The sequence below is a fragment of the Narcine bancroftii genome, chromosome 1 (assembly GCF_036971445.1).
Source record: "Narcine bancroftii isolate sNarBan1 chromosome 1, sNarBan1.hap1, whole genome shotgun sequence".
NCBI lineage: Eukaryota > Metazoa > Chordata > Chondrichthyes > Torpediniformes > Narcinidae > Narcine > Narcine bancroftii.
The window spans coordinates 196,864,490-196,880,685 of NC_091469.1; the positions used below are offsets into that span (position 1 = coordinate 196,864,490).

The 16,196-nt window shown below is 35.7% G+C and overlaps 1 protein-coding gene across 1 annotated transcript in view; it reads left to right on the plus strand.

Moving 5' to 3' along the window:
• c5 (complement component 5) overlaps positions 1–16,196 on the plus strand; it is a 118,647-nt gene that overhangs the window by 95,031 nt on the left and 7,420 nt on the right. The window contains exons 32-37 of the mRNA XM_069887522.1: positions 8,251–8,335; positions 9,184–9,235; positions 12,191–12,293; positions 12,381–12,455; positions 13,312–13,417; positions 15,839–15,925. Of these exons, the coding sequence (XP_069743623.1) occupies positions 8,251–8,335; positions 9,184–9,235; positions 12,191–12,293; positions 12,381–12,455; positions 13,312–13,417; positions 15,839–15,925 (508 nt within the window). The remainder of the gene's footprint in view (positions 1–8,250; positions 8,336–9,183; positions 9,236–12,190; positions 12,294–12,380; positions 12,456–13,311; positions 13,418–15,838; positions 15,926–16,196) is intronic.

The window sequence follows — 16,196 nt, forward strand, 5'->3', positions numbered from 1 at the left end:
CTCACATGCTGCATGTCAAATAGGCTTTAAGAGGATTTGATGATCTCTAGAGATGTCTGATAATCCATTCACGTAACTTTCAATCATTGGTGGAATAACTATCTCTACCATATATCTGTTAAATTTGTACAATGTCGAGAAGATCATATTGTGAATAACAAATAGAGTTGCTAAGAAATATAAATGAATCTTTGTATCACCTGGGAGGACTGCTTGGGTCCCTGAATTTTGGGAAGGAAAGAGGTCAAAGGGTAGATCTTTCATCTCTTGCATGGGAAAATCTTGGTAAAGGGGGAGTAGTAGGTGGTGAACTAGTACATTATGAAGGAAACTGTCCCTTTGGAATGCTCAAATGGAAGGGGAAGGTATGACTGGTTGTGGAATCTCACCAAGGGTGTAGAAATTGAAAAGGATCCATTGACTGCAGAGGCTGATATAGTGGAAGACAAATGCTAGAAAAACTCTGTCCTTGTTCACTTCAGGATAAAAGGGTGAGAGCAGAAGTGTGAGAAACAAATGAGATGCAGTTTGGAAGAAGGAAGACATATCAATGCAACATGACTCACCATTGGAACAGATATGATGGAGACAAAGGAGCTGGATGAATGGAATGACAACCATACAAGAGGCACAATGGGAAAAATATAGTCAAGATAGCTATTGGAATCTGCCAGCTAGTTATGGATGTTGGTTAAGAACTAATTCCTTGAGAGGCAGACACAGAATGATCAGAAGGGAAGGAATGAATTGGAGATGCATCACATAAAAGTGAGAGCAAGGTGGAAGTGACAGCAAAGTACAATTTTGATGGCTGCATCAGTTCAGTCATCAATAAAAGAAGAGGGCCTGAATATCATGAGGCTATCTAATTGTGTACAAACCAAAAGTTACAGTGAACACACATGCTGGAATTTGAAGCTAATCACACACTGCTGGAGGAACTCAGCGAATTGAGCAGTATCAGTGGGAGAGAAAGAATAGTTGTCGTTTCAGGCCAAAATTCTTCATCCAGATTGGGGATGTGGAGAAGACGGGCTAGTGTAAAGAGGTATAGGGTGGGATGGGTAGGACAGGGGCCAATATGGGATTGGTGATTCAGAGAGAGAAATGAAGCTTGATAGAGAGAGGCAGCAGATTGGCAGATGCCAGACAAATGGATGGAGAGGCAAGAAAATCAAAGGGGTCAGGTGGAGGAAGATGAGTGAATGATTAGAAGACAAAGGCTGCCAGTGCTGGAATCTGATAAGAAGAGAAGGTGACAATGGCGAGACAAAGAGAGACCAAATGGAACTGAAAGTGAAAGGATGAGATGGGAGAGAAGAGAACAGAAGAATCCATGAGGGAGATGGGGCTGGAGGGTATGAAACCAAAAAAGAAAGAGATTTGAATGAGACTGAGTAAAAGTGAATGAGAAAGGGGACAAAAAATGGCAAGGAAAGGGGAAAGAGTAAAAGTAGAATAGAAGAAGAGGGGGGGAGCTTCTTGTTATAAAATTCTATGTTCGTACCATTGGGCTGTAGACTTCTCAGGCAGAGTATGAAGCCTTTAGTTCCTTTAGTTTAAGTGGAGAAGGTTCAGGATAGAGAATGGGTAGGGAGTTGAAATGGCATGCAATTAGGATCTCAGGATGGCATTGCAGACTCTGCGTTTGGTCTCATTGATATACAAGAGGCCACATCAATGCAATGGATGAGATTAGAGGAGGTGCATGTGAATCTTTGCCTCATGCAGAAGGGCTGTTTAGGTCCCTTGTTGGTGCTGAGGGAGGAGATGTAAGATCAAGTGTTGTATTTCCTATGACTTCAGGGAGAAGTACCATAAATCACGTAGAAGTGGGTAAGAAAGGACAAGAGATAAGGGAATCATGGAAAGGGCAATCCTTATGAAAGGTGGGAAGGAGTGGGAAAGGGTGATGTGGCTGGTGGTGGAGTCCATTTATAACTGGTGGAAATGATGATGTATGATGTGCTGAATGCGGAGGTTGGTGAGATGCAAAATGGGGATAAGAGGAACCCTATCCCTGTTCTGTTTGGAGGGTGTAAGGATATCAGAACAGTGAGAAACTGAGGAAATGTGGGAAATGACACTTGCCCACAGTAGAGGGAAAGCTGCATTGCTTTAAAAAGGAGAAAAGTAGTATTTCTGTTTAATGTCCAGTTGGTTGTTTTAAATCATGGGTCACATACATCCAATGCTCTCTCCAGATTTGCCGATGACACCACAGTTGTCGGCAGAATCACAAATGGCAATGAGGAAGCTTACAGGAGGGAGATAGATCAGCTCATTGAATGGTATCATGTCAACAATCAATATTTGCAAAACGAAGGAGATGATTGTGAACTTCAGAAGGAAGTCATAACACGATCCAGTCCTCATCAAGGGCTCAGTCAAGAACTTCAAATTCGGAGGTGATGTCACGCAGATGGAGTAGTGGCCGGAGAAGAGTAGCCCTCTGCAGAGAAAAGAAAAAAAGAAGAAAAAACAAAGCTGGACAGGAAAAAACATAGAAGGCCTGAAAGATAAAGAAACCAAGAAAACCCAAGAGATGGCACCAAAAAAGGAAAAGATCAGAGAGACAGATAAAGAAGAAGACTGGAAAACAGCAGAAAGAAAAGAGGTAGGCCTTACCAACGGCCCTCCTTGGATTGAACTACAAAAATGGTTCACTGAGCCACAAAAGATGCACAACCGCGCATAACATAAAAGACACTGATGGGAGGGCGGCCCAGCAACGGGACAAAAATGAACTGTCAGAAAGAATCGGTCAGAAGAGGTGAACAGAAGACAAGAGAAGGAGTTAGAGAGAGAAGAAAAGAAAGATAAAAAATTACACGGAAGAGAGGAAGGTAAAAAAAAAAGTTAAACAGTTAATAGATAGAGAATATTTTGATGAACAAATTAAGACATAAAAATACATTTTAATAACAGAAATTAAAGAGATGCAAGATCTGTTAATTCAAAAAATTTATGTGTTAGAGAATTATAGCAAACGAAACAATATAAAAATAGTAGGCGTAGAAGGGTCAGACATAAAGGGATTCATTAAAAGATGGATCCCACAAGTCTTGGAAGCAGAAGAACTACAAGACAAAATAGAAATTGAAAGAGCACATAGAACATTGGCACTAAAGCCTTATTCAAACTAAAAAACCACGTTCCATAATAATAAAATTACTAAGACACACAACGAGAAAAAAAAATTAGAGTTGGCAAAGGATAAAGTAAAAGAAAATAAACAACCACTGGAATATAAAGGACAAAAAATATTTTTCTATCCGGACATCAGCTTCGAGCTCTTAAAGAAACAGAAAGAATTTAACTTGACAAAGCAGACATTATGGAAGAAAGGCTCATTTTATTCTCCAACATCCAGCAGTATTAAAAGTATTCATTCCTGAGGAAAGAAATAGACTGTTCTCAGACCCGAAAGATGCCCAACACTTTGCAGAACAATTGCCGAACAGACAACGAAATGAGAAGTATTAAAAAAAAGACTATCAAAACAATGTATGGAAATAACTTGTAAAGATAATAATGTAAATATAAAGTTTAAGTTTGAAAAAGATGAGGAGAAAAAAGATAAGAAAAAAGAGGAAATAAGCTTTGTTACATTTTTGGAAAATATATATTGTTTCTCCTAGGGAGGGAAAAAGAACCGCTACTGCAAAATTTGTTGACATTTGCGGTTATTACCTTAACCCAAATTGATAAGGGAATTGTGGTTATCTGGCAGGGAGTCAAAGACAACCCAATACAGCAGATACACGGGGACATATCTTGCTCGGAGGGGATTTCAACTTCAACCTGGACCCAATGATAGACAAAACTGGGAAGACAATTAAACAATAAGAATAAAGTAACTAAATTTACACTAAAAGCAATGCAGGATATGAAACTAATTGATATATGGAGGAAGCAACACCGAAAAGAGAGAGAATATTCACACGACTCAAATAGAAATCAGACCTTCTCAAGAATAGACATGTTTTTGTTATCTGCATGATCCAAGGGAGAATTAAAAAAACAATATAAAACAAGGTTATTATCTGATCACTCTCCCTTGTTATTAACAATTGAATTAGAGGGTGTCCCACCAAAGACATTGAAGGAGACTAAACCCTACACTGTTAAAAAGACAAGATTTAAAAGAATATATTGAACAGCAAATCAAAATATACTTTGAGAAAAATATGGAATCAGTAAAAGATAAGTTCATTTTATGGAATGAAATTAAGGCCTTTATTAGAGGACAAATAATTAGCTGTATGACTAAAATTAAAAAAGAATATAATCGGGAAGTAGAACAGTTGTAAAAAGAGATAACAATCATAGAAAAGGAATTAGCGGAAAGAGAAGATACAGAGAAAAAGAGAACTGGCAGAGAAAAAAAATTAAAATATGAAACATTTCAAACGTAAAAAGTAGAGAAAAATATAATGAAAACAAATCAAAAATATTATGAACTTGGAGAGAAAACACACAAAATATTGGCCTGGCAACTTAAAACAGAACAAGCTAAAAGAACCATTCTAGCATCAAGAAAAGGTGATAAGCAGATCACATGAAATCCATTGGAGATTAATGAAATTTTTAAAAGATTCTATAAACAATTATACCAAACTGAAAATATAGGAAAAAAATGACAAAATTGATGAATTTTTGTCTAATATTGAACTACTACATCTACAAATAGAAGAACAAAATAAATTGACAGAACCTTTAAAGACTGAAGAAATACAAGATATATTACTGAAATTACCAAACAATAAAACACCAGGTGAAGATTGATTCCCTATAGAGTTTTATAAAGTTTTTAGGGATCTATTAATCCCTCCCCTCCTAAAAGTAATGAATCAAGTAGAAGAGACCCAAAACTTACCAGAATCATGTCAAACAACAATAATCACAGTAATTCCAAAAGAGGGATAGACCTGCTATTGCCAACATCATACAGACCAATATCATTATTGAATGCAGATTATAAATGAATAGCAAAATTATTAGCAAACAGACTGAATGACTGTGTACTGAAACTAGTAAAGGCAAGGCCAAACCGGATTTGTTAAAAAAAGACGGGCAATGTTTGTAAAATTATTAATTTAATTCATGCAGCATAAATAAATAAAATGCCAATGGTAGCTGTTACATTAGATGCAGAGAAAGCCTTCAACAGGGTAGAGTGGAATTATTTGTTTAAAGTGTTACAGAAATTTAAACAAGTGGAAAAAAAATTATTAACTGCATTAGAGCATTATATAATGGACCATTAGCAAAGGTAGTAATAAATGGATATGTATCAGATCACTTTAAATTAAGCAGGTCAACAAGATAGGGATGCCCATTATCCCCTTCACTGTTCGCTTTGGTTATTGAACTACTAGCGGAGTTGATAAGGAAGGAAACTATGATAAAAGGAATAAAAATAGAAGAGAAAGAATATAAAATCAGCCTATTTGCAGATGACATCATAGTATATTTAACAGAACCAGATAAGTCAATATAAAAAAAACTACATATGAAACTGAAAGAGTATGGAGAGATATCAGGGTACAAAATTAACACCAATAAAAGCAAAGTGATGCCAATTAACAAAATTGATTATTCAGAATTTTAAAAAGAAACCCTTTTAAAATGGCAATCACAGGTGATACATTACCTTGGTATCAGGATAGATAACAACCTAAAACATTTATACAAATTAAACTATGAATCATTAATTAAAAAAAATAAAGGAAGATTTAGAGAAATGGAAAGAACTACCGTTAACTTTAGTAGGAAGAGTAAACTGTATTAAGATGAATGTGTTCCCACGAGTCCAATATCTATTCCAAATGTTACCAATTCCCCTGACAGAAAAACTCTGCAAAACTGAAGAAAATAGTAAGGAAATGTTTATGGAAAGGTAAGAATGCAAGAATAGCATTAGAAAATTAACATGGAGTTAGAAACAAGGAGGGTTACAGCTACCAAACTTCAAAAATTACTACAGGGCAGCACGGTTAAGATACTTATCAGTTTTTTATCAGAGAGGAGAAAAACCGGATTGGACTAAGATAGAATTAGACAAATTGGGAGAAAATATCCCAGAACACATACTTTACAAATGGGATGAAAAAGTGGTGCAATATAACAATTCACCAGTACTACATCACATACTTAAATTATGGAAAAGAATATACCTGGAAAAAAAAGATAAATGATCAAATACCAAAAATGATATTAACACAAAACCCATTAATCCCCTTTACAATAGGTAATTTATTTTTCAAGGAATGGGATAGAAAAGGAATCAAGAAAATAGAAGATTGCTTTTTGGGAAATAATTTATTAACATTTGAGCAATTAAAAGGTAAATATGGAATAACACAAGGTACATATTAATGTTTACATATTACCAATTGAAAACTTATTTAAAAGATAAACTAGGAAATAGCTTGAGATTCAGAAAGTAGCAACTATGAATATTTAATCACAGACACAATGATAATTTAAAAAATTATTACCAACATGTACATCAAATTGCAATATAAGGAAGAGGATGAAATAAAATAGAAACCAAAACAAAGTTGGGAAAAAGATTTAAACACAGAGATAAAGAATGAAACATGGAAAAAGTTATGTATAGAAACAATGAGGAACATGTTAAATACTAGATTATATGTGATACAATATAACTGGCTACATAGATAATATATTACTCCTCAGAAATTAAAAGAGTGGTACCCAACAGCATTGGATCGATGCTTTCGTAGTAAACAAGAGACTGGATCAACATTACCTGCAATTTGGACATGTTCAAAAGTAAAAACTTTCTGAGAAGATTTAAACTTAATATTAAACAAAATCACTAAAAAATAATATACCAAATGATCCAAAAAAATTTCTGTTAAATAATATAAGAGACAAAAAATTAGGACTAAAATTAGACAGAGCCCAAATAAAATTTTACTATGATAGCACTAGCATTAGCCAAAAATTGTATTATGAAAACCTGGAAAATGGAAACAAACCTTAAAATACAACAGTGGTATACAGAAATAAACAAGTGTATTCCATTAGACAAAATTACATACAATCTGAAAGACAAGTGTACATTATTTGAACAAATTTGGGAACCATACATAAAATATGTCGGAGAATGCCGACCACAAACCTCCATCTCGTAAAACAACATAATTATGAGCACAATAAGATTTAAATATGTGAAAGTGGATGATACAACTTTTTTCTCTTTTGCTTTTTGTATTTTCTTTGGCTTATGTGTTTTATTATTTATTGATTTTTGAAGGGGGTTGGGAAGGGGAGAGGGATGGAAGGGGGGAAAAAGAAGAAATGTCACTATGTATATATTGATGATGATCATTTGTGGATGTTGTTATTGATATGACTCATAGTACAAGAAATAATTTTTTTTTTAAAACTTCAAATTCCTGGGTGTCAACAGCTCCAAGGATCTGTCCTGGAGCCTCCACGTAGATGCAACCACGACGAAGGTTCTCCAACGGCTATACTTTGTGACATGTCTGAGGTGATTCGGAATGTCACAGAAGACTCTTGAAATTCTCAGTTGTACCGTGGAGAGTATCCTGACTGGTTGCATCACTGTCTGTTCGGTGGTGCCATCGCTCAGGACAATAAGAAACCCCAGAGACTTGTTATCTCGGCTTGCGGCATCACCAGACTTCACTCCATTGAGGTGGTGTCTTAAGAAAGCAGCTGCTATCCTCAAGAACCTCCACCACCCAGGCCATGCCCTCTTCACTCTACTACCATTGGGGGAAAAAGGTTCAGGAGTCTTAAGACGAGCACTCAGCACCACAAGGACAGCTTCTTTCCCACTGCCATCAGATTCCAGAATGAACAATGAACCAGAGACACTGCCTTTCTTTGATTTTTTTTCGTGCAGTTTTTATTTATTGTTGTAACGTGGTTTATATGAATGTTTGCACTGTGGTGCTACCACAAAATAACAAATTTCATGACTTGTTCAAAACAATAAATTCTGATCATGACATACAAAACAAATGAAAATTTTCCAATGAGTTTCATTCCCATGCAGAGACAAGAATGGCCCAAAAAAAGTGATTAGTAATTTGTAGGGATTAACTTTTTAAATCTACGTGCAATATTCCACCAACGTAGTAATCAAACAGTATTGTTGAACTTTCCAAATTTGTTTATAAGAAGAGGATCACATGTTTACATTTGGTTTTCATAAAATGATTTGATTGGATCTTTTTCCTGCCACAGATGAGGAGGGTGTATTATGTCATCGGCTCCTCCAGTAAAACCTGTCATTTCTCTTTAAAAATAGGAGCTACACAAGCGTCCTCAGGTGAGTGTGTACATAACATAGCCCAGAAGGTACAAATGACTTTCATTTATTTTAATATGCTTAAAGCTCTCATCATATTGTCTTTAAGCCTCATTTTAATTAGAACAGTTACTGAATTATGGTAGTGGCCTTTCTGTAGGTTGAGGAAAGAAGCAGGAAATAATTGAACAGGAGGGATGTCTTACCATTGTTTGGGGAGGGAACAGAAAGGCTGTGTTACTATTGATTTGGGAAACAACAAGAAGGACATGTTACCATTGATTGGTGAAGGAAACAGGAAGAATGTTTTACATTGGTGAAGGAACAGGAAGGATGCGTTACCATTAATTGGGGAAATAACAGGAAGGATATGTTACCATGTAGAGCTCATCGAAAGAATCAAAGACTTGTTGATTCAAACCAAGGCTTCTATTAGCAAAAGACAGGAGCTCTTCACAGGTGGCCGACCAGTCCGAAATGATCCGACCTGGCTAGGGACACAACCCTTTAAAGCCCAGACAGTAGGCATGGCTAAGCTCTCAGCCAATCGCTGTAAGCACAGTCTAGATACTGTAACTATATACACTATATACATTGGTGATAGATCTATACTATCACATACCATTGATTGCAGAAAGAACAAGAAAGACGTGTTACCTTTGATTGGTGAATGAATAGGAAGAAAGTGTTAACATTGAAGCAGATACGACCTGAAAAATGAAAAAAGCTTTTTAAAATTCTCTTTTCAGCTGTGTAAAAACTATAGTATCATTGCAAAAATGTAACCATCTCAAAAATATATGTTGTTTATGTAGGATTTATTCTGACTCAAATGATGTAGGTATAATAATGATAACCTTCATTTTCAGATAGAAAACCTGCAGGAGTTGAGAAAGTGTATCAGTTGGAAGCTTGTGCAAAGTAAGTACAGGGTAGGAGGTGTGGTAGTGGGCAGAAGTCTCACTAAAATTGACAAATTACTCAGCATTTGCAGAATTGCAACATAAACTGAAAGTATTGGAAAGGCACGGTTACCTATGTCAAGGGAAAAAAAATCAATATTCTGATGAAGGGGGCAACTGTAATGAAAACTCCCTATTATTTTCATAGAAAAGCTGCTGCTTTGAGCATGTCCTACTTCAGTTTCAGCTTTCCAGCATTTGACTACATTTTTATTAGTGGCCTTGGAGTTTATTTTAGAATTGACTCTCTATCTGTATGAGTTATTCCAATTAATTAAATTGCAGCTTATTCAGTTGAAATAGGCACCATTGTAAGGATACAACAAAGTGAGCAAAGTATTCAGGTCTCCTTCATCAAGCACAATAGGGAAAAATGTAATGGATGGAAACTGGCATGTCCTGATGCCCTTGAGTATTAGACCACGGTATTAATTAACTTACAACACACTATTCCATCACAATTATTATCCTCACTTGTATTACATACCACGAAAAACAACTTCAGAGTTGAGCAATATTTATTTGCAACTGATTCTGCAACTGGTTTCTTCCTTGACTTCCTCATCGGAAGACCACAGTCAATACAAATTGGAAACCATGTCTCTTCCTTTGAACTTTAGAAATCCCAAAGTAGCTTTACCTATTTAATGCTTCAGGTATTCATTTCTCTTCTCCTTTCCCCCCCCACCAAGCAACCACTGGCAAACCACTGCAGAAGGCTTATGAGATTATGCTTGTTCTAAAAACCTTTGGGGATGTAAAATTTGCTAATAATGATCAGAATAGAACTACCAAACAGCAGGTACAGCTGTTCCTTTGTAAAATTTGGAAATAGTTTGAATTTTACTGGCATGTCAACATGGTGTTTTGAAAGGTAAATTCTATTTGAAAGGGAAACTTGTTAGAGGGGAAATTGTAGATGTGGTGTATTTAGATTTCCAGAAAATGTGTGACAAGCTGCCACATCAGAGGCTGATGCACAAATTAAGAGTTCAAGATATTGCACAAAGTGGAATATTACACAAAAATAACAGTTGGAATAAATAGACCTTTTCAGACTGGAGAAACCCAGGGATCAGTTCTTGGCCCTTAATTATTTACTACAGTACAACTCCAATTATCCAAAATTGGATTCTCTGAAATCCTCAGTTATCCGAAATTAAAAAAAAAAATTAGATGAATGAAAATATCTGAAATAAATCAGAAATCCTCATTTATCCAAAAAATTTTCAGAGCCAAACTGACCGGGGACCTCGAGCTCCCGGCACGAGTGGGACCTTGGTTGGGAAGTGTCGGTGATTGGTGGTGGCCAGCATTTTTCTTTGGAGAAAATTAAATATTATTTTAACGCTTAAAAAGCCTTACCTTGTATGTTGTTATTTAAACACCGTTACAAGTGATTTGCTGTTACTACTGAGCTGTTTTTAAAAAATGACCAGTTCACCAGAAAAAAAACATTTATCTGAAATAAGCCTGGTCCCGACCATTTTGGATTATCAGAGTTGAACAGTACTTACATGAATGACATGGAGGAGGGAACACATGTACAGTTTCCAAGTCTGACAATGATCAACAATGGAGGACAGTCACATTTGCCGAGGATATTGTGATTCTGTAGCATGATAAAGCTTGTTGAATGATTTGGCAAAAAGCTAGCAAATGGAGTTAATTGTGAGAAATTTGATGTCCTTCAGTTTGATAAAATGAATCAAAAGTCAGGTTCTCATCAAGCAGAGAGAGACAACACATGAGTTGGATAAGTTAGCAGACAAGTACAACAAGTAGTTAAGAAGCCAATCTCATGTCGGTCTTTATTGCAGAGGAGTTGAAGTTAAGAAGAAGGGAGTTTTGTCACAGTTGTATCAGGTGTTGGTGAGGCCATAGCTGTAAGGTTCTGCACAATTTTGGTCTTATTGCCTGAAAAAAGGACCTAGTTGTATCAGAGGCAGTCCAGAGAAGATTTACCAGGGATGAATCTTCCCTCATCAGAGGTTGGACAGTTTTGGCCTATGTTCCTTGGAGTTTAGTGGAATGAGAAGTGAGTGACCTCTTTCAAATATGTAACATCCTCATGGGGCTTAGAAGGTGGAATGTTTTCACCTGTAGAAGAGTCACAAACAAGGGGACGTGGGTACAGAATAAGGGGTCAGACATTTAAGACTGAGGTGTGAAGAAATTTCTTCTCTCAGAAGGTAATGGATCTCTTGAATTTTCTGCCCCCAAGGATGATTGATACCACATTTTATATATTTTGAGTGGACATAGATAAATATTTAGAAGATTGAGATATTATGGGAAGTTGGCACAGAAGAGGAGTTGAGGCCTGTGTGGATCAACCATAATCATATTCAATGACGGGACAGGCTTTATGGCCTCTTTGTGTTCTTGTGTGTAACCTGAAAGGTAAATCCTGTTTGAAATTCAAACTATTTCCAGATGTTATAACCTGAAAACTGACTGAATTTATCAAAAATAGTTAATATGCTTGGTATAGAAATTTCAGGATTTGAAATAAAGAGCAATAAATCATCCAGATCATCCGCATAAAGTGATACTTTATGTTTAATTCCTCCTCTAATTATCCCATTCAAATTCCCATTTGAAGAGCTAATGGTTCCAATACCATATCAATACTAATACTTTTTATGCAGACCTGGTGCTAATAGACACAAATTTGTTAACTTGTACTAATATATAAACAATGCAAGATAGCTTACCAAAAGGATTGAAGTTTTGCAGAAGCCTTTGAAATTAATGTACAATTGCAGATTTCTATAGGAGTTTGTAGTTGGGTATACCTAATGGTATTCCTTATAAAACAGAAAAGTATCATTAAATAATTGAGTATATTTTCCAAGTAGAGAACATGAATTACACTACTTGCTTATTAACTATTTTTAATTCTTGTTTATAGATATATACCAAGATCTGAAAGTGATGTTTTGGAATCAGACCATTCTGTAATGGACATAACTCTGAACACTGGCTTATTGCCAGATGAAGAAGATTTAAAAATAGTTAAGCACTTATAAACATATATTTTCTTATTTAAAGCTCAATAATGCAATTGTTTGATGATAAAAGTTTGCTTTCATTTATTTTAGCTATTAAATGGAGTTGATTCCCTTATTATGGACTACAGAATTTCAGAAAGAAGTGTCATTCTTCAAGTGGATTCAGTAAGGAATATAAGAATTAATTTATTGCTTTCTTCCTCTATTGTTTGAGCTTTGCACTGATTGAGGTAAGTGGTGATACAGGTGAGCAGTGGAATTTTCTCCTTTCAAGTTCTATGTTCACCGAAATGATGTAATTCAACCCAAAGATAATTACAAATGCAAAAGCTTGAAATCATTGAAAATATATGTCAAATATATTACCAACTAAAAGAAAGTTTATAAAAAAACTTTAATTTACATTATACCTTTCAAGACTCTTAAGATTCCCAAAATCCTTTTTACAGTCAATGTTGTATTTTCTGACCTGTAGCCATTTGAGTAATGTAGGAAATCTTCTAGATGGTTATCACATGGTAAACTCCCACAATTAATACTGTGATAATGTCTGGATAAACCTTTCTTTCCATTAATTGGAAATAAATGTTGGTGACGCTATCAAGAATAATTCCTCTGCTTTTCTTCTGTTAGAGCATATGGGACCTCAGTTTAATGTCCCATCTGAATGACAGCTCTGATTCAGAGATGAGTGTCCTGCAATATTTCCACTCTATCTTCATATTCTTTGATTTCCTTGGTACCCATAAATCTATATATCTCAGCGGTTAGTATACTCGCCAACTGATATTCACAGCCCAAGAAAATTCCAAATCTTAGTGAAGAACTTTTTCCACACCTCATTGTGAAATGGCCATTTCCTTGGATGTAACCATTTAGGATTCCAAAATGTGAACCCCTTTCCATTATTTATATCTCATATGAAGTATGGATCAAAAGAAAACTGAGAACTTCCTCCACATTGGATCCACAATGGTTTGAAGCCTTAAATTTTCTCCTTGCTGTTTTATTTTTATTTCAGATTCCATCAGATCATTACTTCTGCATTGCATTCCGTGTCTATGAGATGATGGAGGTTGGAATGGTAGCCCCATCTCCTTTCACAGTTTATAGCTATCATTCACCAGGTAATTCTATTGTTCTTGATTATGCCAAACTTAGCAAAGATAATACAATTATTTTAAAATCAATTATAAATGGATATTAAGTTGGTAAAATGGATATTTTAAAAATGGTAAAGAGGTCCAAATTCACAGAGCCATTTGTTATTTTAATTTTGCCAGTTTTCCACGCAGATTTTCAGGGTTGCCAAAAGACTTGCTTATTCAAAATATAATCAGTAGGAGAAAAAGCATTGTTCCTATTTCGAACCAAAGCGTTTATTGAAACTGGAGATATGTAGAAGAGAAGCAGCGTAAAGAGGTCAGCGTGAGAAGGCAGGATCCTCCCACTCTGACCCCATTTGTGAACTGTCAGTCATTCCCTTCTAATCACCCACTCCACTCTGTATTGACCCCTCTTCTTTCACCTGATCCCTTAGATTTTCATGTCTCTCTCTCTCTCTCTCTCTCTCTTTGACTGGCATGTGCCTAACAACCATTTCTCTCCATCATGTTTCATCTCTACGTGGTTAGTCAATCCCTGTTCCATCCCCCCAGTCTGTCTTCTTTACACTGGCTTATCCTCTACACATCCCCAGTTTTGATCGTGCTTCGCTTGAAACATCGATTATGCTTTTTCTCCCACAGATGCTGCTTGACCTGCTAAATTCCTCCATTAGATTGTGCTTTGTTTCAGGTTCCAGCATCTGCAGTCTCCTGTGTATTTCCAATTTGCTTATTCACACTGGCTTCTTATAGCTATCACATATCTATCCAAATAGAATGCTGGGCCTCTGCTGTTAAAGAAGTAGATTTTAACAATATTATCAGATTAGTAGGAACTTTGAAAGTTATTATTGTTTTTTTTCCTTTGATTTTTCTGCAACCTGGATGGATATCGAAGCTTGAAGCAATTTTGCAACCATAACTCTTTTATTCACCATTGTGTAGATGATGTTATGTGATTCTGCTACACATTTTTAGGGAAAGATGGCTCCAACAAATAAATACTGGGCAGATTAGGATGTAATTTGGAGAGAGACCCATTTTACTTCTGTGGAAATTGCAATTAATTAGGCAAGTTGTGACACGTGCTCTGAAGTGACATGCACACAAACTGACAGAAATGGAATCACCACAAGTAGAAAGTTGGCAATTAATTTCGATACTTTAGGGTTGTCACAAGCATCTCGTGGTGATGTCAGTGGACACAGAAATCAAGCAATTTAATTACAATGTTTAACTCTCAGAACTATTACAATATGGAAAAAATAGTCCCTGACTGAAAGATTAAAATTGTACTCATTTACCCTTAAAAGTTTTGTCATGCTGAGTTAGTAATAAAACCTGGTTAGAATAAACACTGAACTACTTGAAGAGGTAGTCACACATTTAACTCAGAGGACTTAGCAAGGACCACATCAGGGTCCTGGAAAAGCCTTAGTTTGGTATGTGCCATGACACGATCCATTTTCTAAAGGAGCATTTGCATCCTTTCATGTGTGACTTGATCAACAGTGGCTAAATTTGGTCTGATATTTTTCTAATGGTCACAGTGAAATGGAAATTTTTGAAAATGGATGATTTTTTTTTAGAGAGTGCTCCTGCTCTTACAGTAGAGAGAAGCAAGATTTAGTAAGATACTTGCATTTAATTTTTAGACAATCAGAACAGACTTTCTTGAAAATTAACAACCAAGAATGTTGTCATAACCTTGTGCTGTTCCTATCATCCAAACCCAACTTGTGAAATTAATTGTGTCATTCATATAGTAGTTCTATATTTTACTTATCCTTGACTTCTTTTAACTTTAATCTTAGTCATCAATCAAGGGCCTTGAAAGAGAATGGAACAAATTTAAAAAGCTATCAATATAAAATTAAGTCATTAATGCAGAGAAGATTTACAGGGATTTTGCTGGGTCTTCAAGAACTAGGCTACAGGGAAAGGTGAAACAAGGTTAGGACTTTATTCTCTGCAACATAGAAGAATGAGAGGAGATTTGAGAGAGGAATGCAAATTATGAGGGGGTATAGATGGAGGAAATGCATGCAGGTTTTTTCCCACTGAGGCTAGGTGAGACAAGAACTGGAATATATGGGTTAAGAGTGAAATGTGCAAAGGGAATATTGGGGGGGAATTTCTTCATGCAGAGAGTTGTGAGAGTGTGGAACAAGCTGCTAGCTGAAGTGGTGAATGGGGGCTCGATTTTGACATTTAAGGAAAATTTGGATAAGTACATGGATGGGAGGCATAGCAAGGCCTTCGGTCTGGGTGCTGATCAGTAGGACAAGGCAGAACAGATATTCAGCACAAACTAGGTGGGCCTTTTTCTGTCCTGTAATGTTCTGTGGTTCCCTTAACATGGAATTTAATTTCAGTCAAGCTAGGATTAGAATTGTGCTTCAATATATTACATTTAAAATCCCATTAATGTTATTTCTGTAGACAGAAGGTGCACCATCTTTTACAACCCAATTGGAGACAATAAACTTTTAAAGCTGTGCATTGGGGAAGAGTGCAAATGTATGAAAGGTAAAAAAAAAAACTTTTTTCCATTAAATTCTTGTTTTTAAATTCTTGTGTATTATGTAGGAAACAATGTAAAATAGTAGCACATTGTGATATTGCCCTTGGCATATAAATAAACATAAAGTAAATTGGTATTTATTTACATTTCTATGGATACAATTTTAATAATTTTAATGCTCTAACTGACCAACCACAATCCTTGGCATATTAAAGACATGATTTTTATCTCATGTGGATAACTGTATTCAGATAGGATTTTTTAGTTAATTTTCAA